Source organism: Gekko japonicus, unplaced genomic scaffold (assembly GCF_001447785.1).
Source record: "Gekko japonicus isolate JY-2015 unplaced genomic scaffold, Gekko_japonicus_V1.1 scaffold1285, whole genome shotgun sequence".
Taxonomy (NCBI): domain Eukaryota; kingdom Metazoa; phylum Chordata; class Lepidosauria; order Squamata; family Gekkonidae; genus Gekko; species Gekko japonicus.
This window is the reverse complement of record NW_015166459.1, coordinates 32,951-57,919: the sequence shown is the minus strand read 5'-3', so window position 1 is coordinate 57,919 and position 24,969 is coordinate 32,951. Positions and strand designations below refer to the sequence as shown.

At 49.7% G+C, this 24,969-nt stretch overlaps 2 protein-coding genes across 2 annotated transcripts in view; one reads left to right on the top strand and one right to left on the bottom strand.

Annotated features, from left to right (window-relative positions):
- Nucleotides 1-2,931, top strand: part of LOC107111134 (protein Shroom3-like) — a 341,594-nt gene extending 338,663 nt beyond the window's left edge. The window contains 2 exon segments of the mRNA XM_015412056.1: nt 2,318-2,429; nt 2,432-2,931. Coding sequence (XP_015267542.1) covers nt 2,318-2,429; nt 2,432-2,658 — 339 coding nt within the window. The 3' untranslated portion in view covers nt 2,659-2,931.
- Nucleotides 2,932-10,772: 7,841 nt separating this feature from the next.
- Nucleotides 10,773-20,546, bottom strand: LOC107111133 (16 kDa beta-galactoside-binding lectin-like). The gene is made up of 4 exons (XM_015412055.1): nt 20,469-20,546; nt 14,971-15,050; nt 12,104-12,275; nt 10,773-10,952 (listed from the first exon to the last, which is right to left on the bottom strand). The coding sequence occupies exons 1-4, from the start codon at nt 20,475-20,477 to the stop codon at nt 10,809-10,811; spliced, it is 405 nt and encodes a 134-aa protein (XP_015267541.1). The 5' UTR covers nt 20,478-20,546; the 3' UTR covers nt 10,773-10,808.
- Nucleotides 20,547-24,969: the final 4,423 nt, after the last annotated feature.

The window sequence follows — 24,969 nt, the reverse complement described above, 5'->3', positions numbered from 1 at the left end:
TTCTCGGGGGGCAGGGAAAGGATCGGGGGGGGGGGGGGTATAGTAGTGCTTGTGATAGTAGATGGAGTGTGTCTATTAGATACCTTCAGGTGGGGCATCCGTGTTGGTCCTGAAGCAACAGAGCCCAGTTTGAGTCCAGGGGCACCTTTCAGACCAAGGAAGTTTCATTCTGGGTGTAAGCTATAAGGACATAAGAGAAGCCGTGTTGGAGCAGGCCAGTGGCCCATCCAACCCAACACTGCGGTGTCGTGGTTAAGAGCGGCGGACTCTAATCTGGAAGAACCGGGTTTGATTCCCCACTCCTTTATAGGCAGCTGCTCGGTGACCTTTGGTCAGTCACAAGTTCTCTCAGAGCTGTTCTCTCAAGAGCAGTTCTCTCAGAGCTCTCCCAGCCCCACCTACCTCACAGGCAATGCTCCCTCTAAGATGGTGGAGTCTCATGCACAAAAATTCTACTTTGTGAGCTCCTGGCATTAAAGTGGTGAGCCAGCGATTGGGCTGCTGCAAAAATTAGTTTGCTATGGAGCCACATCCTTCCTGAGCTAAGACAGAAATGTGTGAGCCGGAGGCTAAAAAGCTGTGAGCTAGCTCACACTGACTCAGCTTAGAGGGAACACTGCAGTCACAGGGTGCCTGTTGTGGGGAGAGGAAGGGAAGGAGATTGTAAGCCGCTCTGAGACTCCGAGTGAAGGGTGGAGTATAAACCCAACTCTTCTTCTGTGTCACAGCGTGGCCAAAACCCAGGTGCCATCAGGAGGTCCACCAGTGGGGTCAGAACTGCAGAAGCCCTCCCACTGTGCCCCCTCCCCTAAGCCCCAAGAAGACAGAGCATCACTGCCCCAGACACAGTGTTCTTCTCTATACCTTGTGGCCAGTGTTCCCTCTAAGCTGAGTTAGTGTGAGCTAGTTTGCAGTTTTTTAGCCTCCAGCTCACACATTTCTGTCTCAGCTCAGGAAGGGAGGGCTCCAGAGCAAACTAATTCACGAAGCAGCCCAATCGGTCGCTCACAACTTTAATGCCGGCAGTTCACAAAGTAGAATTTTTGCTCACAGGACCCCACAGCTTAGAGGGAGCATTGCTGGTGGCTAATAGCCACTGATGGACCTCTGCCCCAGATGTTTTATCTACCTGAAGAGGTGCACGTGCACACAAAAGCTTACACACAGAATAGATCACTGTTGGCCTTTAGGGTGCCCCTGAACTCAAACTTTGTTTCATTAGATATCTGGAAGTGTAAATGCTGCCACTAAAGGCGATGCAGTTAGATTTGTTTTAATCGTTCCCGTTTTACAACTGGGACTCCGTGTAGGTTTAGCTTCAGAAAGCAATTTTGATAAGTTGCCCCAGGGCTCTTTTTGTAGAAAAAGCCCAGCAGGAACATATTAGCATAACAGGCCACACCCTGACAGCACAGCTCATTAGCTTATTAGGCCACACCCCATGCGTTCCCTTGGCTTGCCTGGGCGCCCTGTGGCTGCGGGGAGCCCGGGCAAGCCGGCCCTTGGACAGGCCGGGGGAGGCCTCCCCGATCCTTCCAGGGGGCCCCCTGGCCCGCCTGCCTTGGAGTTGCCGGGGGGGCGTCGCTCTCCAGGCCTTCCCTCTGTAGCCACGAACACAGAGGTTTTGGCTATAGTGGGCGTGGCCAACTCTGAAGCCAGCCGGAACTCCGTTCCTGTGCGTTCCTGCCCAAAAATAGCCCTGAGTTGCCCCGTCTAGACCTCTTGAGCGCTCCCAGTTTCATATGGGAAGCTCCACAGTTTGGGCTCGCCAACCTCCGGGTGGGTTGTTGAGAAGAAGCAAAGCACCGTGATGTGTTATGCCCCAAAAATCTCCGAAGACTAGAAATTTCTTATTCCAATCTTCAGTTTAAACTGAAGTGCATCGAAAGTGGATTATTCAGTGTGATTGGAAGCAATGCTGGGGCGAATCCACCTCAGAGGCAGTGACGATCGGAACCCATTCACTGCCACAGGAGGTGGTGGCGGCAGCTACAAGCATGGACGGCTTCAAGAGGGAATTAGCATATGGAGCAGAGGTCCATCGGTGGCTATTAGCCACGAGGTATAGACAGGGTCTCTGGGGCAAGCGATGCTCTATAGTCTTGGTGCTTGGGGGGGGGGCAACAGTGGGAGGGCTTCTAATGTCCTGGCCCCACTGGTGGACCTTCTGATGGCACCTGGTATTTTTGGCCACCGTGTGACAGAGTGTTGGACTGGATGGGCCACTGGCCCGATCCAACACTGGCTTCTCTTATTTTCTTAACTGTAATGCCAAATCTCTTATCTGTCCTCTCTCTCTCCTCCCACCCTGGGGCAGAGCTCTCTGAACGAGAAGCGGAAGATGCTGGCTGGCCAGCACGAGGATGCCCGTGAGCTGAAGGAGAACCTTGACCGGCGGGAGCGGGTGGTCTTGGACATTTTGTGCACTTACCTCAGCTTCAAGATTACCAGCATTTTGTGAAGATGAAGTCCGCGCTGCTCATAGAACAGCGGGAGCTCGACGACAAGATCAAACTGGGGCAGGAACAGCTCAAGTGCCTTTTGGAGAGCTTGCCCGTGGACTACGCCCTTCGGAGCAAAAAAGCAACGGAGAACCCGGCACCCGCGGGTACCTACCAGAGCAGCAACAGACCTCAGCCACCAGCATCTTCACTCTGACCTTACCCAGACGGGTCTCCGTCGAACTCTTCTTCTCAAATTTATTTAATCAGAGACAGCTTTTAACCTTTTTCGAATTGACGGCAGGTTTAATTTTTTTTTTAATTAACGTATGAAAAACAAACAGCATGGAAAGCTTTTCTTTTTTTTCTTCCGCCTGTGATCGCAGGCCCCTCGCAAGATACTCGTGGGGAAAGGAACCGAATCATTGCGGCTAACAGAGGTGGGAAGGAGGCGGCCCATTATCCTGGCAGGCGAACTCATTGGAAACAAACACCAGCTGCTTCCGCTAGAGGAGGGGGGGGGGGGGGGGGGGGTTTCCCTCTGAGCACCAACGGTTGTCAAAATAATGAAGGATCTACAATAATGAAGCCTTAATTAAAATGTTAATGAGAGACCTGCTCTCCTGAACAATATCGGTATTTATATATTTTTTTAAAAGCTGCAAGGTAGAATTCTGTAAAGGTTTTTTTTTTGTACAATAACATTAACCGGTTATTTGAGTCTACTCCATATGTATGTAGGAAACAAATTGTTTGATTTTATTTTATTTTTTGTACTTAACAGAGAAAAACAAAAGAGGAATGTTTCCCCGCCCCGACCCCTCAAGCGGGTCATATACACCATAGCTTGGAGCAGCTGTCTTGAGCCCTAATAAAAAAGGACTAGCAGAAAGGGCTCCAGGCCCCGATTCAGGGTGCTCACACGCAACCTCTCTGTGAATGCAGCCAGTACTTAGGGCTCCTCGGTCCATATATGGATACAGAGTTGCATCTTCAGCAAGAAACAGATGGGGAAGTATACCAGCACTGGGTTTTTTCCCTGGTAGAAAATCCCTGGTCACGGCGCTAAGGATTGTATTCACATGTGCACAGCCATGCACATACAATTTTAGACGTCTCCTCCCCCATCTTTGCAAGGTGCTAGCTGTCCCCCATGGTTAGCGGCATCCAGTGCTGACCTATGTGCACAAGAGGGCAAAGCCCCCCCCCCTTTTCTGCACGGCAGGATCCAGTGCGGTCGGCGAGCAACGACCCGTGCACACAGTGCCCCAACTTTTGAACACCGGGCAGTCACAGGGCTGGGGGCCTTTATCTCTTTTAGTACCCACTGAATGTACCAGTAAGTGCCCTTTCCGAGAAAGCTTTGCACAGTGAGATACCGTCTTCCGAATCCGCGGCACGAGGCGACCACCTGCCCGAACAAGCACTTGCACGAACCAAACAACTCAGGAGTCGACGTGAAGCCGAAGCAAAGAGATTCCCCCCAACCCTTGTCTCTTTTGGACTCGTGGACAACTAAAAAACATTTCTTTTAAAAAAAACAAAAAACAGAAAGCATGGAACCGCATGCGGCCTGGGAAATATTGGAATGACTTCTCGAGATGGTTCTCTGAATGTCTTTATTTATAGATTGCTCTCCCCACCACCGCAAAAGGTTTTGTACCCATTAGCCTATTTTTGTTTCTGTTTTTCTAAACCACAGTGGATCTTTGTTCTCCTAATCCCATGGGAATTGATCTTAGACAGAACGGAGCAAATAGAGTCAACTACCCCCATGTTCAGTGTTCCTTTGTCCTTTGTAGAGGTCTGTACTTCTTTTTTCTGTATCACACCCTCCTTCCAAGACATTCAAGGCAGTAGAGGAGGTTCTCCCCCTCCTTTTTTTTTTTGTTCTCAAAACAACCCTGCGATGTAGGTTAGGTTGAGTGTGTGTGAGGGGGACGGGCCCGCTTGGGTCACCCGGTGAGCTTTGTGGTTGGGGGGGGAGATTCGAACCCAAGCCCTAGTCCGGCATTCTGCACCCCACCAGCTCTGAGATAAACAGAATTCCACCTCTGCATGGCCTGTAGAGGCTTCTTAATAAGCATAAGATAAGTTCACTGTTTCATACTTCCTCTTGGGGTTGGGTGATTGGGCAGGACTGAGCAGGGGACGAAGCTGTTTTTCAAGGCTTCTGAGGTATGAATATACAAGGGATTTCACATTACCTTTTAAAACCGCATGGTTTCCGTTATTGGCCTGTCATGGAGGAAACCGGTACAGGGACGGCTGTTTCACACAGCATTTCCCTTCTGGTAAGGAGCCATTTCTGAAGTGCTGTGGCCATTTCAAACTGTGACACTTTCTTTTCCCGCCATTTTCCCCCACGTGCACCATCTCCCTGAGAGGTTTTTAAAAAAACATTTTATTGGAAGCGCTATAACACTGATTTGACATCCTGTTATAGCGTTATAGCACTCCCAACAGAACATTTTTTTAAAAAGAGGAGAGATTGCACGCGGGGGGGGGCGTGAAAAACCCGTCACTGGAGGAAGCGCTACGGGGCATTTTACACAGCCCACTGTAGCGATTCAGATCCGGACGAAGGGATTGAAGACCTGAGGAAAGCCGTTTCCGTCAACAACGCCTCAGACACGCTTCCCAAACGGGAGACAACCGGCATTGTATGAACAGGTAACTATATTCCATTAGGAACCAGTTACTAAAACGGGTCTGTCTGAAATTAGTAACCAGTTCCTGAAATGGAAAAGATAGGCTGTCTGAAGTCCTCCTATCATGCCAGCGGTTTCAGAGGGTAGCCAAGTTGGTCTGTGGCAGAAGAGCTGGGTTCGAGTCCAGGAGCACTTTAGAGCCCCACAAGATTTTTAGGGCGTGAGCTTTCAAGAGTCAAAGAGAGCCAGTTTGATGTAGCGGTTAAGAACAGTGGACTCTAATCTGGAGAAATGGGTTTGATTCCCCACTCCTCCACGTGCAGCCTGCTGGGTGACCTTGGGCCAGTCAGAGTTTTCACAGAGCTCTCTCAGCCCCACCTACCTCATACAGGGTGTCTGTTGTGGAGAGAGGAAGGGATGGAGATTGTAAGCCACTCTGAGTGAAGGTTGGAGTATAGCTCTTCTCCTCCTTCATTTTTCTTCTCCTTCCTTTTCTTCTCCTCTCCACTTCTTTTCCTCCCCCCTTCATCAGATACAAAGGGAGTCTTGACTCTCAAAAGCTTATACCCCCAAAATCTGGTTGGGCACTAAAGTCCTAATGGACTCAAATATAGCTACAGCAGCATTTCTTAAATATGAGCCCGCCAGATGACACAGGTACAAGAAGAGGTGTGCAGGTGCTTAATCCTTTCTCTATTTTGCCATTTCTTCCCTGCAAATGGGATGTCCTCCTGACTGTTCCCCTTCCCCAGCATGGGTTTCTTAGACTGGGGGGATTAAAAATGGTAATGGGGGCAGATTTGTCGGGAATGGTGGGCAACCAGATAGCGAATGGGTTGTGCTTTCTCTCCGTTCACCTTTGCAACCCACCAACACCTTAGTGAATGGAGAAAACAAGAGGAGGACCCCGGATCTTCCTGCATAAGGGGGTAGTTCTGCCCAAGGTTGAATTGCTACAAAAAAAAATAAATTTTAAGAATATTGGTTGTGACTGTTTTTCTTTCACGGTTAAGAGTGGGGACTCTAATCTGGGAGAACCGGGTTTGATTCCCCACTCCTCCACATGCAGTTGCTGGTGTGACCTTGGGTCAGTCACAAGTTCTCTCAGAGCTGTTAAGAACATAAGAGATGCCAATGTTGGATCAGCAGAAGGGCCAGGACATTAGAAGCCTTCCCACTGTTGCCCCCTCCCCAGCACCAAGAATATAGAGCATCACTTGCCCCAGACTGAGAGTTCCTATCTATACCTTGTGTCTAATAGTCACTGATGGACTTCTGCTCCATAGCTATATATCTAATAGCCAAGTTGCCCCCTCCATGCGGATATCTAAATCCGCACATCAGGGACAGGGAGATTTTCCTGCACACTTTGAGCAGTCTCCAGGTGTGCAGAAAAATCTAAAAAGTAGTCCAGCATCCTGTCTCACACAGTGGCCAACCAGTTCCTCTGGACATCCAGCAACAGGGCATAGGGGCCAAAGTCTTCATAAGAACATCAGAAGAGCCCTGCTAGATCAGACCAGTGGCCATCTAGTCCAGCATCTTGTCTCACACAGTGGCCAACCAGTTCCTCAGGAGGACCAACACAGGGGCACACAGGCCAAGGCCTTTCCCTGCTGCTGCCTCCTGCTGCTGGCACTCAGAAGTTTCCTGCCTCTGAACATGAAGTTCCTCCATCTTTTGAACAATGTCTAGTTACTCCTTGTGCGTTGTCCTCTAGCCTTCCACAGATGAACCAGCTTGGATTTGTAGGCCTGGCTACCTTAACAGTTGGTTTGCTGTCAGGGTCCTGTATGGCGGGTGCCCTACTTGCCAACCGGGATGTGTCTTCCCCGAGTGAAGGAATCACAGAGACAGCTCTTCTCGAGGGTAGAAAATCAGTCTGCCTCTCAGGGCAGCAGCAGTTTATTTTATCCCCATTCTGCTTCCCCCCTCCCCACCATCCGTGCGGTGGGGTTCAGAGTTCACATAGCTGGGGTTGAGAGTTCACATTCAGAAAACCAGAGGAGAACAATCACTTTCCGGGGGATTTGTTTTAAGGATTACATTGGAACAATGATTAACAAGCTACCTCCACAGGCACTACGGATGTTCAAAGGTCATCAGACTTAGAGCTATGTCTTGTTGATCAGAGTTACTGATCAATATCCAGATATTTACAGAGTCTGGGATATAGGCTGAAGACTAGGACAGGTGTGCCTAATTCGCTAATCTCGCCCACACCCGAGGCCTTCTCAAGGTCACACTAAGCATAGTTCCCTTCTGATATAGGCAGCACTTCACTAAATTTGCAAGAGGCTGTGTTAGCTCTCGCAATGAGCTTACAAGGGCAGCCCATCCTTATTTCACAAGCACGAAGCAAGCCTAAGGTATGGTAGTGTGACGAACCAGGCCATTAAATTAATCCAGCGTACAAGCAGGACAGGACCTGGGTTTGCAGGTCTAAGGCCAACACTAGAGCTCCTAAGAAAGACTGGATGTCCTATCAGTGAACTTCCTGCTAATAAGGTTAGGAGGAGCTTTGGCTCAGTGGTAGAGCATCTACTTGGCATGCAAAAGGTCCCAGGTTCAATCCCTGGAATTTCCAGCAAAAAGAATCGGGTAGTAGGTGATGGGAAAGGCCCTTGAGAGCTGCTGCTGCCGCCAGTCTGAGCGGACAATGCTGACCCTGGTTGGAGAACCGCACTCCGAGAGTAGTTCTCAATGGCATTTCTTCTGAATGGAGGGAGGTGTCCAGTGGGGTGCCACAGGGCTTGGTTCTGGGCCTGGTACTTTTCAAAATTTCCACAGGGCTTGGTTCTGGGCCCGGTACTTTTCAAAATTTCCATCAGTGATCTGGATGAGGGTGTGGAGGGGCTACTCATTAAATTCGCAGAAGATACCGAATTGGGAAGAGCAGTGAACACACCAGAAGACAGAGATAGAATTCAAGGTGATGTGAACACACTGGAAAAGTGGGCAGATCTGAACGTGTAAGGGAGTTTGGACTCTCAAAAGCTTATATTTTTGGTTGTGATTTAACAAGGGTAAGTGCCAAGTTCTACATCCAGGTAACAAGAACGAGGACCATGCATACCGGATGGGGGATACACTTCTGGGTAGCACTGTCTGTGTGGACAAGATCTTGGGGTACAGGTGGACCAAAAGTTAAATATGAGCAGCCAGTGTGATGTAGCAACAAAAAAGGCTAATGCGATCTTGGGGTGTTATCAACAGAGGCATGGCATCCAAATCACAAAATGTCATAGTCTGCATACACTGCATTGGTCCGGCCGCACCGGGAGTACCGTGTGCAGTTCTGGAGGCCTCCCTTCAAAAAGGATGTGGGCAGAATGGAGCGGGTGCAGGAGGAGAGCGACAAGGATGATCGGGGGCCTGGAGACCAAGCCCTGTGAGGAAAGGCGGAGGGAGCTGGAAATGTTCAGTCCAGAGAAGAGGAGGTTGAGGGGGGGACAGGATGGCTCTCTTTGAAGGGCTTTTCCTTAGAGGAGGGCAGGGAGCTGTTCCTCTTGGCAGCAGAGGAGAGAACAATCATGGGTTTAAATTAAGGGCCGGAAGGTATCGGCTAGTTTTTAGGAGAAGCTTTTTTTACAGTCAAGAGTTGTGCCACAGTGGAGTCAGCTGCCTGGGGAGGTGGTGAGCTCCCCCTCCCTGGCAGCCTTTAAGCACCAGCTGTACAAACACTGGTCAGGGATGCTCTGGGGCTGATCCTGCATTGAGCAGGGCACATACTCAGGTCATTTGCTCCATCTTGGATGCTGCTGGGAAATAGGCATTTCCTGTTTGCCCACAGCATCACGGCACTTCCGTGCACAGCCCGGGGTCCCCCTCTTCCCCAAACCTACTTCACTGCAGCATTTTGGAAAAGATGGCAGCAAAGCTGGGATTGGCACCCAGGCAGACAACTGATTTCCCAGGCTCTGCCCAGATTGGTGCCATTTTCCCCACTCTGGCTGCCTACATCGCCCCACCGCCGGGTTTTTTTAAAAAATCTTTGAATTTCTATTAATTCTCTCTTGTCTCTCTTGTTGCTGCTGGCCCTGAAAACCCTAAAGGGTCCTTAAGTTTGCTGCAACTTGATGGGCACTTCCCACCCCCCGAGAGGAACTCCCAGATCACTTGGCAAAGTAGCTTTTCCCAGAAGCCAAACATCTTGGCAGCACAGCTACTGCTACAAAAAAACCGCAGATCATTCGAGGAGACTCACCCCCTTTCCCATACCAACTTGTAAAGGCAGTCTCCAATTCCTGGACAGGGAGGCGGAGAGAGAAAAGGACCCCAGCTGTTTCCCCCGCGATAAATAGACCCCTTTGTCCAGAGTTTGCAAAACCACAACTGCAAGCAAAAGTTGAACTAACAGACCAGCTGGGATCTCAAGTCAGCTGGCAGGAGAGCTGCCTTCTCTGCCCCCCCCCCTTCATCATTTGTACACACAGATGCAAGCTGCCAGTTGTACACTAGAGCAGCCGGACTAGACCACAGAACAAAACCCTGTTGAGAAGCACCTTGCCTATTCGCTGGTCTGGCACAGCATTCACTCCAGTCAATAAGACAGACACTCAGAGCCCAGACAGAGAGCTCTTCTTTACAGCGGGACGCATGCCACAGCGTAGCAGGGACCAGCCTGTTCCCCAGTCGCTACAGCCTGGGGCCAGTGTTGCGCCCTCAGTGTTCACTGGCGCACGCAAGCTCTGTGACTGCAAGCATTCAACATTGGTTTCCTGTAACAGGTGGGCTGCCTGAAGGCACCTGTGCCCTTTTAGCAGGCACCCGCCAGTAGTACTGAATGCCTTCTGCCAGTTTGGTGTAGTGGTTAAGTGTGCGGACTCTAATCTGGGAGAACCGGGTTTGATTCCCCACTCCTCCACTTGCACCTGCTGATGTGACCTTGGGTCAGTCACAAGCTCTGGCACAGCTGTCCTTGAAAAAGAGCAGTTTGTGTCAGAGCTCTCTCAGCCCTACCCACCTCACAGGGTGTCTGTGGTGGGGAGGGGAAGGGAAAGGAGTTTGTAAGCCACTCTGAGACTCCAAGTGAAGGGCGGGGTATAAATTCAATCTCTTCTTCTTCTTCTCTTCTCTGCTCTTAAAAGGCCTTGCCAGTGAGCCAGTTTTGGACAAAGCTCACCATGTGGTGACGTCGCCTTTGCAGCCCCACTGAGTAGCCTCAGACCGAGACAAGGACAGCGGACTCCGCTGGTATCAAACATCAGGGCTCTGAAAACTTAGGAAGGGTAACTAAGCAAGACGAGAGCTTGAGGGTCAATGTGCTTCTGTTTTCAGAAGGACAGCATTTCTTCCTTCTAGCCCAGGGGTCCCCAATCTTCTTGAGCCTGGAGGCACAAAATGGCTGCCACAGGAGGTAGAGCCAGACACAAAATGGCTGCCACAGTTTACCTTCAGTCACACAGCGAAGGTCCTTGTGCCATGGTGGCAGCTGCTACCAAAGGAGTGTTTTTAAAAATGTGCACAGCCAAACAAATCTCCACCAGTGGGCCAATCAGAAGCCTTGCTGGGCAAAAGACCCCCACCACCACCACCAGCCCTGCGGTCTTTCTAAGTATGTTTGCCAGGCACCAGGAAAGGTGTCTGCTGGCACCATACTGGCAGACTGGTGCTCTAGCCATCTGAGAAGAGCAGCGGGTGACAGAAAGACGGGCTGTTTTGAAGAAAACACCTGAATTTATTCGACACAGAAACAAGGCTGCAGGAACACCAGTTAGAATTTGAGCGCTTTGATTTTGAAATCGCCTTCCACAGAGAGGAAGTGTATCGTCTCCAGGCCCAGCCGGTTGGGGAAGGAGATCTCGTGACCGTCGGCCAGTTTCACTTTCACCTCAGACGCATCGAAGACGATGGTGACCTGCAAACACAATAGCAGGGTGATGACCAGCCTGGAATGCAAAGTTTGACCAGCCTGGAATGCAAAGTTTGGTCTGTACTATGTACTACGGCTTAAACCAGGGGTCCCCAACGTGACGCCCACGGGCACCCACCAACACCTTCTCCGGTGCCCACCAAGCACCTTGAGAAAGTAGGCGGGACCAGGTGGAGCTTTTGCCCAGCAGATCTTCTGACTGGCTGTGCAGTTTAAAAGAGAGCTTCCTGAAACATTGAATAGTTACTATCAGAGTTGCTTTGGCAGGACTGTTGGATCTTTAGTTCTTTGCTCAGAGATACTCAAACCAGGGGCAGCTGGCTACAAAACACTTTGATATTTAAAGCTCACACAAGCTACGTGTTACTTTAACCAGCTGACTAGGTTAAAGGTCTGGTCTGGTCTAGAATACGCAGAAAGAGGAGGCAGGGTTGACTGTACCACTAAAAGCAAGTGAAACGATCTTGCAAAATTCCCTCTGGTGATCTGGAATTGTAACTGGCCTCCAGACTAGAGGGGGGGGGCGATATGCCTTGCACCCCACTGAGCTCCATCCCAGCCCCAAAGCCCAGCTTCCCCAGGCTCCGCCCCCAAAACCTCCAGGAATTTCCCAATCTGGAATTGGCAACCCTAACTGTTTATGAACACAACAACCACTTTGGTGTAGTGGTTCAGTGCGTGGACTCTAATCTGGGAGAACTGGGTTTGATTCCCCACTCCTCCACGCGCAGCTGCTGGTGTGACCTTGGGTGAGTTACAAGTTCTTTCAGAGCTGCTCTCTCATAAGCAGTTCTCGAGAGCTCTCTCTCAGCCCCACCTACCTCACAGGATGTCTGTTGTGGGGAGGGGAAGGGAAAGGAGATTGTAAGCTGCTCTGAGAGTGAAGGGCGGGGTATAAATCCAGTCTCTTCTCCTTCTTTCTTCGTCTTTAAAGGATAATTTCCCCCAAACATGAACTAAGCATGAAGGGCAACCGAACTGTTTCCACCCACCCCGTTCGTTATGTCTGAATATGGTGCCCACGTATAACTCAAGCCAAGATGGCTTCCTTTTCAAAATCCCTCCTTCCACAGTGCGCTGAAGAGCCCCAGAGAAGCTGAGGAAACATCTGGCTGGATTCCTCGCCCCGCCCTCACCTCTGCTTTCTCGCCGGGCTGGAAGGGGAAGTGGCTCTCCCGCTGCTCCTCCCCCCACGCCCCGTCGTGCCTGGAGTTGAGCACGATGGTGTCCACGTCCCCGTGCAAGTCGAAGCGTGGGTTGAAGTGGAGCACCAGGTTCTCGCTGTCTTTCCCAACGTTCACCGTGAAACTGGGAAGGAAACCACAAGAGAGGCACAGAATTTCAACAGCAGCGACCATGCAGGCCCCCCCAGTACTACAGCCAAAAGCATTTCTGTTAACTTTCTGCACTTGAAGAATCTGGTTGCTTTCCGTGCAGCAGATCCACAGGGCCCTGATCTCAACCAGGAGCCTCTTCCACTAGGCTGGGGCAAAGGCTGAAAATGCAAGACGGCTGTCTCTCAGGCCAGGGTCTATTAAGTGGTGTTGATCTGAAGAGTGCAAGGCTCTTCAGGGCATATACGGGGAGAGACAGTCCTGCAGGTATGCTGGTCCCTGGCATTATGGGCATACACATTATGATTTAGGGTTGCCAACCTCCAGGCAGTGGCTGGATATCTCATAAGAACATAAGAGAAGCCCATGTTGGATCAGGCCACTGGCCCATCCAGTCCAACACTCTGTGTCTCACAGTGGCCAAAAATACCAGGTGCCCTCAGGAGGTCCAGCAGTGGGGCCAGGACACTAGAAGCCTTCCCACTCTTGCCCCCCCCCCCAAGCACCAAGAAGACAGAGCATCACTTGCCCCAGACTGAGAGCTCCTATCTATACCTTGTGGCTAATAGCCACTGATGGACCTCTGCTCCATATGCTTATCTAATCTTGAAGCCGTCCATGCTTGTAGCCACCATCACCTCCTGTGGCAGCGAATTCCATGTGTCAATCACTCTTTGGGTGAAGAAGTACTTCCTTTTATCCGTTCTAACCCGACCGCTCAACAATTTCACGGAGTGCCCACGAGTTCTTGTATTGTGAGAAAGGGAGAAAAGTACTTCTTTCTCGACCTGCTCGATCCCATGCATGATCTTATGAACCTCAATCATGTCACCCCTCAGCTGTCGTTTCTCCAAGCTAAAGAGCCCCAAGCGCTTTAAGCTTTCTTCATAGGGCAAGTGTTCCAACCTTTTTATCTCCTAGCATTACAACTGATCTCCAGGTGACAGAAATCAACTCCCCCAAGAAAATAGCCACTTTGGAAGGAGGACTCTATGGCATCATGCCCCATTATAGTCCCCCCTCCCCAAACCCCCCCCCCAAATATCCAGGTATTTCCCAAACTGGACCTGGCAACTCTAATGAATACACAGAGCTGCTGCACGCAGGGAATCAATGCAACCCCCCTATATAAACTAGGTGAGACCCTCGCTCCAAAAGGGCTTCACTTGTTCCTCGTTCTTGCTCAGTAGCAGCCATGGCACCCCCTTTAAGACGGAGGCAGTGGGAAAGGGGGGGGCTCTACCTCCTCCCACCTTCCAACCAATGTTCCCTCTAAGCTGAGTTAGTGTGAGCTCACTCCAGTTTTTTAGCCTCCAGCTCACACATGTTGGTCTTAGCTCAGGAAGGAGGGCTCCAGAGAAAACTGATTTATGCAGTAGCCAAAAGGTTCACTCACAACTTTTAATGCCAGGAGCTCACAAAGTAGACGTTTTGTTCACAAGACCCCCACAGCTTAGAGGAGTATGGCTTCCAACAGCCCCTTCGCCCAGGTGTTCACCCCACAAAAGAAGCCACAGACGTTGTTCCCCCCCAACTGCTGTTTACTGTTGGGGAGATCTATCCTAGAGTCTCCCAGCCACTTTTCAAGTTTGAGAGGGGCAAAAAGCACTGGTGTGAAACAGGCCTGAAAAGATGGAACCCATATAATTATGGCAAAAGCCAGCATGGTGAGCGGTTAAAGTGTCGGGCTAGGATTTGGGAGAGCCAGGTTTGAAGCTGGCTGGGTGACCCTGGGCGAGTCACACTCTCAGCCTGACCTAACCTCACAGGGTTATTGTGAGGAAAGACATAAACTGTTTTGGGACCCTAATGGGCACAAAGAAACAAGCCACTTGTCTACTGTAGAGACACATGAGATGCAGTTTGGTGTAGTGGTTAGGAACGCGGACTGTAATCTGGGAGAATGGGGTTTGATTCCCCACGTCTCCACCGGCAGCTGCTGGTGTGACCTTGGGTCGGTCACAAGTTCTTCTAGAGCTCTTCTCTCGAGCAGTCCTTGACAGAGCTCTCTCAGCCCCACCCACCTCACAGGGTGTCTGCTGTGGGGAAGAGGAAAGGAAGGAGCTTGTGAGCCGCTCTGAGACTCCGAGTGAAGGGCGGGGTTATAAATCCAATCTCTTCTCTTCTTCTAAATTAACACGTCTCACCTGTCTCAGGCACTAGCCACTCAGGAAGGCAGAGCTAGTGGAGATAATGAGGAGGAGCAGGGCTATTTTTGGGCAGGAATGCACAGGAACGGAGTTCTGGCTGGCTCCAAAATTGGCCACACCCAGCAGTAATTCATTACCATAATAGGCCACACCCAACAGCAGAAACTCATTAGGATTGGCTACATTAGGGGTGTGTGGCCTAACATGCAAAGGAGTTCCTGCTACAAAAAAGCCCTGGGTAAACAGAATAAGAAGCAAAAGGTGGGTGTGGCTGGATGACCACACTTCTGGTAACATGGGGGTGTGGCCTAATATGCCAATAAGTTGTGCTCAGGGGTGTGGCCTAATATGCTAATGAGTTTCTGCTGCTGGGTGTGGCCTATTATGCTAATGAGTTCCTGCTGGGCTTTTTCTACAAAAAGAGCCCTGAATCCCGCCTGCCACCTGCCGCTCCTCCACACAGAGAAGCCAACCAGCTTCCCCTGCCCAGGGAGAATTCTCCTCCCCTTCTCAACTTACCCTTTGGCATCTGGCAAGACCTTCCCCTTCACTTGGAAGCTTTCTCCGGACTGGAGTTTGAGCTGAGTTGCAGTCAGTCCCTGGAGAAAGGAAGCCGGGCACACGTTAGGTCAGGAGACATTTTGGGGAGAAAGCGAACACCTCTCTCTCCCCCCTTGCTGCCTTTGCAGTCGCTCTCCCAGGGGCTTGGAAATATACAGAGCCTGGCAGGTTTCCAAAGGCTCCAGAACCAAAGCTGCTTTCCTGCCTCTGCCCTTTCTTCACAGCGGAACAGCGGTCACTGTTTTTAAAAAGTCAGAGGCTTTTCCACACAGCCAAAGAAGCCCACCACGCCCCCAGAGAGGCAGCTTCACCACTGGCCTTCGTCGCTGGTTTAAAAGAGCTCAACAGGTACAGTGACAGCCAGGTTAGCTTCACAAGAAGCCAGGGATGACAGCCAGGTTAGCTTCACAAGAAGCCAGGGATAATCAGTGCAGTTCTGGGCAGGCATTTCAACACGGCAGGGGGGCAACAGGCACCCCCAGCAGCCTCTTTTGCAGACCCAGAGCAATAGTTTATGACCCCGTATCCCTTTTTGCCTTCCCAACAGTCAATGCACCGGCATTTACTAACCATGTACCTTTTCCCCTTCCCAGCAAGCATTGCACCGGCATTTACTAGGTACCTTTTCCCTTTCCCAGCATTCACTGCACCTGCATTTACTAAGAAGAAAAGACTGGATTTATACCCTGACCTTCACTCGGAGTCTCAGAGTGGCTTACAATCTTCTTGCCCTTCCCACAACAGACACCCGGTGAGGTAGGTGGTGCTGAGAGAGCCCTGAGGGAACAGCTCCGAGAGAACTGCGCCTGACTCAAGATCACCAAGCTGGCTTCATGTGGAAGAACACGGAATCAAAACTGGAGCCTGCCATTCTTAACCACTCCACCAAACTCTCTACACAGGGTTCTACAAAGGGCTTTTTTATACAGGCAATAAACTTGCACTGTACTAAATGATTCATAGTTACTTGAAAATTTTTTTGGGGGAACTGTGGTCCCCACTAGCCTTGGTGACTGAAAGGAAGAAGAGATTGGATTTATACTCCGCCTCCACTCGGCATCTCAGAGTGGCTTATGATCCTTTCCCTTCCCCGCCCCACAACAGACACCCTGTGAGGTAGGCGGGGCTGAGAGAGCTCTTTCGAGGACTGTTCTTGAGAGAACAGCTCCAAAAGAACTTGTAACTGACCCAAAGTCACACTAGCAGCTGCACATAGAGGAGCAGGAAATCAAACCCAGTTCTCCCAGATTAGAGTTTGCGCTCCTAACCACTACACCAAACTGGTTCTCTAACCTTTCCCCCTCCCCAGCATCCACTGCACCTGCATTTACTCACCCTGTACCCTTTTTACCTTCCCAAGATTCATTTCATTTATTAGCCCTGGGCTCTTTTGCACCTTCCCAGGATTCATTTCACCTGCAGATTCGAGTCCAGTCGCGCCTTAGAGACCAACAAGACGTCGGAGGGTATAAGCCTTCGAGAGTCATAGGTCTCTTCAACAGTCACAAGCGGGAATGGAGATCTGATCTCACACTATGCCTACAAGCCACCTAAAAGTGCAAAGAGAGTTCCGTGTCTCCGCAAGGGGAAGGGGGAGAGGCACCGCTATCTTTGACCAACTGTACTTTCAAGAGCCGCCTGGCGCAGAACTGCAACCGGAGACGCTTTCCCCATCACTTATCTCCATGCCAGAAAATGTCCCTCCCCCCTAAAACTCTAGATGTCGAGAGGCCTGGCCACTCCACCAAGGGCGGCACAGCAGAGGTACAACACTTGTGTGCTGGTTTCTCTCCCTCCAGAAGCCACCTGTCAGAACCCACAGCTAACAACGAAGTACGCGCATTCAGGAACGGTTATACTTTTATTGCAAAGCTATAGATGCAGTAACACAGGCGCTGTTAGGAATGGCGGCACTCAATAGAACCAGATAGGATATAGGGTATTCGTCTGCACACACACACCCCCATGGCATGGGCCAATAAGGTACCCTCCCGCGCGCGGGCTGACTTAGGAAACCGTTAGGTGGCTAAAGCTGGGAACCAGGAGTCTCTCACGGTACCTGGGAGACTTCCAGACAATACAACGTCCTCCTGCACATCGGTACAGATAAGCGTTACAGCCAAGGGAGAACAGCAGGGAAAGGAATGCAATAGCCATTAACAAGACACAGAATGACCTCCCCAACCCCCACGGCAGCATAGCTGACACCCCTTTGCTTCTGGACAAGCAGCCCCCGTCAAACATGAGACAAGCTGCAGTCCTCCTTCAGGCAACCTTGCTGTTAAATCAGGACTCCTTCCAGGGTTGCCAACGCAGAGCTGTGAAAGTCCTGGAGAACTGAGGGCGAAGCCTATGAAGAGGAGGGAGCTCAGCGGGGTACAATGCCATGGATCCCGCTTTCCAAGGAATCCGTTTTCTCCAGGGGAACTGATCTCTAGAGTCTGGATACTGAGATCTACAGGAACCACCTGGAGGCTGGCAACCCCAGCTCCTCCCCACCCATAGAAAGATCGAGCCCAGCTGCTATCTTTAGGTATGCGAAGGCGGTTCTCACCATCACAGCCAGGGGTCATTTCGTAGAAAAAGAGGTGCAGGAGCTCATTAGCATAACTCATTTGCATATGCCACACCCTCTGACATCACCGGAAGTGTGTCAGAAGGCAACACCCACCGCTCAGGCTCCACTGGACTGTTTTGGATTGCTAGCTATTGGGGGGGGGGGATGTGCAGATCTGTCCTCACAGAGGAGGGAGAGCTTGTACCTGAACAAAACTTGGTCTTAAAAGTGCCACTGGACTGTTTTGGACTGGAGAGCTGGGGGGGGGCTCTGCAACTTACCTGGCTGCTTCTTGCTCTGACTGAGGGCTGCTGGGAGTAGGTTGCATGTACCCGCCCCCTGGGCTCTTTACTGCCGGAGCTCCGCTCCTGTGCACTCCTGCAGGAAATGACCCCTGATTGCAGCTAAGCTCTGTACACTACTGGTTTCCCCCAACCAGTCCCACTTTTGGACAGCTGCACATCCCAAAAAAACAGGCTCAAGGATGTTGCAACAGTCCCCAGAATCATCCTGGACAGCTACAAGCAGCGCGGTGCTCAAGGTGGATTAAGGGCATCACCCACTTCTGAGCCACACGTCGTCCCAAGCGGCTTTTTCTAGCTCCACATTCTCAACAACTCCTTCTTCCACAGCCCAGCCTATCAGTCCTACGAGAGCCAGCCAGGTGTAGTGGCTGCGAGCACGGACTCTAATCTGGGAGAACTGGGTTCAATTCCCCACTCCTCCACTTGCAGCTGCTGCTGGGTGACCTTGGGTTAGTCACAAGTTCTCTAAGAGCTGTTCTCAAAAGGGCTCCCTCAGCCCCACCTACCGCACAGGGTGTCTGCTGCGGGAAGGGGAAAGGAGATAGTAAGCTGCTCTGGGACTCCTTCAGGTAGGGAGGGGCGGGGTATAAATCCAATCTCTTCTTCTTTAATAGCTTGGTCTAAGCAGCACCCGAACAAGAAAAGGTTGCCCCAAGAAATCGCTTAATTTTTAGGGCCGAGGGCAGTGTTCCCTCTAAGCGGAGTTAGTGTGAGCTAGCTCACAGTTTTTTAGCCTCCAGCTCACACATTTTTGACTTAACTCAGGAAGGATGGCTCCAGAGTAAACTAATGTATGCAGTTGACAAGTCGCTTGCTCACAGCTTTAATGCCAGGAGTTCACAAAGTAGAATTTTTGCTCACAAGACTTCACAGCTTAGAGGGCGCATTGGTCAAGGGCTGTGCCTTAACTTCCATCCAAGAAGAATCACGATTTTTGCCCTTTAGAACTAGAGAACCTGGAGTCCTCAAAAGGGGGGGGGGTAAGGAGAAGTTGCCCACACTCACAGACTTGGTTTCCATCACATTGCCTTGCAGCCTCTCCTCTAGCTAAACAGTTATTGTTATCATCATCGCCATCAGGCATTGCGTATAGGAGATCCTAAGATGTCTGGCAGCCCAAAGTTCTAGCTCTTTTTTGCATTATGCACCACTAGGTGGTGAGCTAGACTTGTTTTTAAGGCAAGGGGTGCTTGAGAAGTGGTTCGCCATTGCCTGCCTCTGAGTCACGACCCAGGTATTCCTTGGAAGTCAACCTTCCAAACACTAGCCAAGGCCAACCCCGCTTCGCTTCCAAGATCTGACTAGCCTAGGCTATCCAGGTCAGGGGACCTACACAGTAAGAAGTCAGCCCTGTTCAACACCACCAAAACCAACCAGATAACACGCATATTTCAAATATTTCCCCCAAATAGGACACTCGTTCTATAAAGTCCTTCTCTCCACTAAGATATGAGCATACTTCACATACTCTTTTGTCCGTTTGGTGCCTTGCTGGATGGTTCTCTGGGCAGCTTTCATCACCCACTAGACTCTGCAAGAAGTCTGTGTCTGGAAACTCTATGGTGTAGTCGCCATCCTCCAGGTCAGCCCTGAAGAGTTCCTGGAACTACAACATATCTCCGTGCTACAGGGAGCAGATCCCCCCCCCCCGAGAAAAACAGCAGCTTTGTAGGGCAGATTCTATAGCATTACACCCCGCTAAGGCCCCTCTCTTCCCCCAATCACACCCTCCATCCACAAACCTCCAGGAATGTTCCATCCCCAAGTTGGAGTTCTGTGTGCTTTTAAAATCGTTGCTTTCTTCCCATTGTAAGCCCCCTTGAGCTCCACAAGGTAGAAAGGCGGCTAACAAAGGCTTAAATTAAACAAAATAGAACTCCACTGGGACAGGGAGTCTTCCTCAATTTAAAGTCCATGTGCTATAAACCACCACGTGCATAGACAGCACTACAAATCCGTAATTAATTGCCCTGACCAGGAAACACCAGGCTAGACAACCTCAGAAAGTTAGCAGGGTCAGCCCTGGCTTGTGTATGGATGGGAAAGCACCAGTGTTCTCTCTAAGCTGAGTCAGTGTGAGCTAGCTCAGTTTTTTTAGCCTCTGGCTTATGCATTTTTGTCTTAGCTCAGGAAGGATGGCCCCTGAGCAAACTAATTGATGCAGTAGCTAAATCGCTGGCTCACAACTTTAATGCCAGTAGCCCACAAAGTAGAATTTTTGCTCACAAGACTCCACAGCGTAGAGGGTGCATTGGAGAGCACCAAGGAATCCAAGGGTTACTACACAGTGGCAGGCAATGGTAAACCACCTCTGGGCATCTCTCACCGTGAAAAACCCTACAGGGTCACCATAAGTCGGCTCCAACTCGCCAGCCTTTTCCACCACCTCGAACACCCAAAAAAGTGAGCATGAAGCAAGCAGAAATGGCTGGGAAAAGACAGTTCACAAGTTATCCAAGCACCTGTACTTCACCAGAAAACAAACGAGCAAGTGACACATTAACCTACTTCTGGCTCGCCCAGCTTCGCCCCCCTAGCGCAGAAATCCAGTCCCCACTGCTCTCCGGCAGCGTAGAACTGATCCCCCAACTCACTCTGTCCATGCTGCAGTCGCGTTGCAAAAGCCCAGCTGGCAAATCCAATCACAGCCCACTTATGACTCAGCAAAGGCGCCCCCAGCAGACTTTAAATAGCGGGGGAAACCGCGTCACGTGGCACAAAGGGTGTGCTGTGATTGGCGGGCCGGCAAGGAAAGCCCCTGGGGGAAGAAATCGGGGTCAGTCGGCTCCGGAGCGATGAATGGGCTCCGCGGGTGATGAGCTAAAGCAGCTGCGGCTGGGGTGGTTTTTTTCTCCCCCCCCCCCCTGTAATCGATAGCCGCGGCCTTCGGGCTGGCACGTCTTGAAGCATTTGTTCATTGTTCTCCTTCAGCTGGATTGCAGGCTGGGGGGGCCGTAAAGCAATAAAAAAAGCACAGTCCTGAGGCGCAGAACGCGTGCTTTGGCCTTGGGGAGGGAGAGGGCTGGAGGCAAGCGGAGGTCGTACATGCTTTGCAGGGATTAACGCCAGAAACCAGGCCTTGGCCGGTCCAGAGTCCGAAGCAGAGGGCCCAACTCAGCAGGGGAGGTAGTGGGGTTGGGCTCTGGAGATGGCCCAGAATTACAGCTCATCTCCAGACTACAGAGATCAGTTTCCTTAGAGAAAACAGTAAAAAAAAAGCCCAGTAGCACCTTTTAAGACTTAACAAACTTTACTGTGGTACAAGCTTTTGAGAAAGACAGCTCTCTTCTGCGAAGAGAGAGCTGTGTTTCTCGAAAGCTTGTGCTACACAATAAAGGCTGCGGTCACACGGAGCATTAGCCACGCTACAGAGACGGAAGATAGGCAAATTTTCCAGCCGCGATCACAGCGCCACATCTGGGAAGCATAGAGCTCCCGTGGCTCACCCGAAGATGCGGGGTAAAAAAACTAGTACCTCCGAGGTACTAGTTTCCGGAAACCGCGGGGCAAGGGCGGGCGCCTGATCGCGTTTCTGGTGGTAGGTCGTGGCATCCGGCGCCTGCCCATGTCCCGTCGCTAATAGGTTTTTTTTTTCCAAGTCTCCACAGGATGCGCACAAGCACCCAACGGTGCATGCGCACACTTCGTTTAAAAACAACACAGCCCCCTCCTCTTTTCCGTACCCCTCCCACTCCTGGCTCGGCCCGGAGCCTTTTGCTAGAGAGGCCGCTTCTTTGCCACGCCGCAGGATTGTCCTGTGATCGGCACCTCCCCCCTAACCACGGGACCTTGACGGGATGTCTGATCGCGCAGCCGTGTGTTATTTTGCTCCGGGGCAAACAGCCACGCTTCCCCACGCATTTTCCTGCCCGTGTGACCAGGGCCAAAGTTTGTCAGAAGAGAGCTGTGACGCCAAAGAAAATAGCATATATGAATGAAAATTTGTCTAGCAAATGTTGGAAATGTAAGAAAAAGGAAGGTTCCTTTTACCACATGTGGTGGACATGTGATAAAGCTGTGACTTTTTGGACAGAAATACATGAAGAAATGCAAAAAAATTTAAAATGCAAGTTTAAGAAAGAACCGGAGATACTACTTCTAGGACTAAAAATGGAAGAAGTAAATGTAATAAAAAAGACACTGCTATGGTATTTAATTACCACGGCAAGAATGACATATGCACAATGCTGGAAACAAGAGAGAATACCAGATAAATGGGAATGGATACAGAAAGTTCTATATATGGCAGAAATGGACAAACTAACAAAGAAATTGAATAATAAAGAAGATAAAGACTTCTTTGAAGAATGGAAAGATTTTAAAGAATATCTAGAGAAGAATTGGGATGTTAAAAACACTATACTGTATTTAGATAATTATTAGGGTCGAAATGTAGGAATGTTGAAAATGTAAGCAAAATGTTACCTTGAAACCTGAATATATGTGGGCTGGGGGAAGCATTGTGGGAAGCCATCAAAAGGGGGGGGGTAGGAGATAAAAAGAAATGGATTTGTTGGTTGTGTGTCAAATGTTGAACATGTTAATCCAAATTAAAAAAAAATGGGGGGGGGAGAAGAGAGCTGTGTTTCCCGAAAGCTTATGCTACACAATAAAGTTTGTCAGAGGAGAGCTGTGTTTCTCCAAAGCTTATGCTAAAGTAAAGTTTGATCCAGGTGGTCAGCCGTGCTGGTCTGAAGCAGCAGAGCAAATTTAGAGTCCAATGGCACTTTCCCCCCCTTTTTCAATAATTTATTTTGCTTTCAATCCCCATAATACAAGTTTATACAAAACATCATAACAAAGGAAGGAATAACATTTAAACTAATTTATCACAGATAACTTACAATATACCCAAATTGGATTGATTTCTAATATATTGTCTTATCTTTATAATTCACTTTGGAATGTTCCCACAAATGTAATTCTACGTTCCAAAAAATATATCATTATACAATTCACACATCGTTTGTTTTTCTTACCCTCCCCCCCTTAACCCCAAATTAATGTTTTCAATTGCTATTCATTTAGTCTACTGGCACTTTTTAAGACCAGCAAAGGTTTATTAAAGGTATGAGCTTTCGTGTGCAAGGTTATAAGTGATCTGTCTATAAGTTCGAACCTCATCTACCATTCCAGTGTATTTGAAAAAGTATGCCTTGCACAGGAAAGCCCATATTTTGAATAAACGTTTGTTGGTCTTAAAGGTGCCACAGGACTCTAAATTTGTTCTACAATAAAGTGTGTTAGGTGCTGCTGGGTTTTTTACTATTTTGCAGCAACAGACGAACACGGCTAACTCCTCTGGATCTTAGAGAAAATGGCTGCTATGGAGGGTGGGTCCTGTGCCACTGTATCCCACTGGGGTCCCTTCCCCAAACCCCACCCCCAAACCTCCAGGAATTCTCTGACCCAGAGTTGCCAACCGCGTCTCAGACTGCAGAGCAAATGGCTGGAGCAAATGGCTGCTTTGGAGGGTGGACTCTCTCTGGCATTATACCCCACCAACGTCACTCCCTTCACAGAATGCCAATCTCCACGTGGGTTAAAAGTAAGAGAGATCACGGGTTGAAATGGTAAACAAGAAAATACAACTCTGATAGAATAACTATATCTTCGTATTCTTAAAGCTTAGTGTAACTCCTTCACCTTTTGACAATCAACAAAAGTTTCTGTTTACAAACATTCCATCAGACTTCTTTTTTTAAAATTTATTTTTATTCTTTTACTTAAAAGTACACATAAACACAAAAGGAGGAAACGAAGGTTCAAGCATTACATGCGTTATACTTTATATCATACAAAAATGCGTAAACAATGCCCACTAGAAAAGTCCATCAACTGTGAGCCAGTACGGGTCCTTAGTCTAATTCATGGTGATCAAATATAGCTACGTTAAACTCATTTAAACTAGAGGCTGCTCTCTCCATTTCCACCTATGAGCACTGTTACATATCGAACAGCGTGTATGGGCTTACGCCTCTTATTCAGAAACCGCTGATATCATGTACCTTATAAGAACAACCACCTGTGATATACGTGGTTTGTGGGTAGTACCTCGTGATTCGTCATATAGTCCACTACCGGTGACCAGAACCTTCCAAATTTCCTATGCCATGTGGCGTTAGAGGCATGGACCCCCTGATTTAAATTGTTGGTTTTCGCCATGACAAACTGTTCCCACAGCTTGTCATGCCACAAAGACAGTGTAGGAGGATCCGGAGACTTCCACAGCGCAGCTATTGTCAATTTGGCTATTGTTAGCAGTAGCGATGTGAGATCAGACTTCTAAGGATGGATACATGCCAACAGATACATTAATGCAAACAGTCCTGTTTTGTGGTCTGTTTTTTTTTCTTTTCCATGTTGTACTTTCGCATAGCATCTCCTGCGGTTTCCACAATGGGATGGCTTGGACCCCATTTCAAAGACATGGTGGCTCTGACCCCATTTCAAAGAGAGCCAGTTTGATGTAGTGGTTAAGTGGTTAAGACTCTAATCTGGGAGAACCAGGTTTGATTCCCCAATCCTCCACGTGCACCTGCTGGATGACCTCTGGCAAGCCGTAGCTCTGATAAGAGCTGTTCTTGAAAAAGAGCAGTTTCTGTCAAGAGCTCTCTCAGCCCCACCTGCCTCACAGGGTGTCTGTTGTGGGGAGGGGAAGGGAGAGGAGTTTGGAAGCCACTCTGAGACTCCCTTGGGTAGTGAAGGGCGGGGTATAAATCCAATCTCGTCTTCTTCTTCTTTTAGCTCACAGGGTGCCTGTTGTGGGGAGGGGAAGGGAAAGGAGTTTGAAAGCCGCTCTGAGACTCCTTTGGGTAGCGAAGGGCGGGGTATAAATCCAATCTCTTCTTCTTCTTTTACCTCACAGGGTGTCTGTGGTGGGGAGGGGAAGGGAAAGGAGTTTGTAAGCCACTCTGAGACTCCTTTGGGTAGTGAAGGGCGGGGTATAAATACAATCTCTTCTTCTTCTTCTTTTACCTCACAGGGTGTCTGTTGTGGGGAGGGGAAGGGAAAGGAGTTTGTAAGCCACTCTGAGACTCCTTTGGGTAGTGAAGGGCAGGGTATAAGTCCAATCTCTTCTTCTTCTTCTTCTTC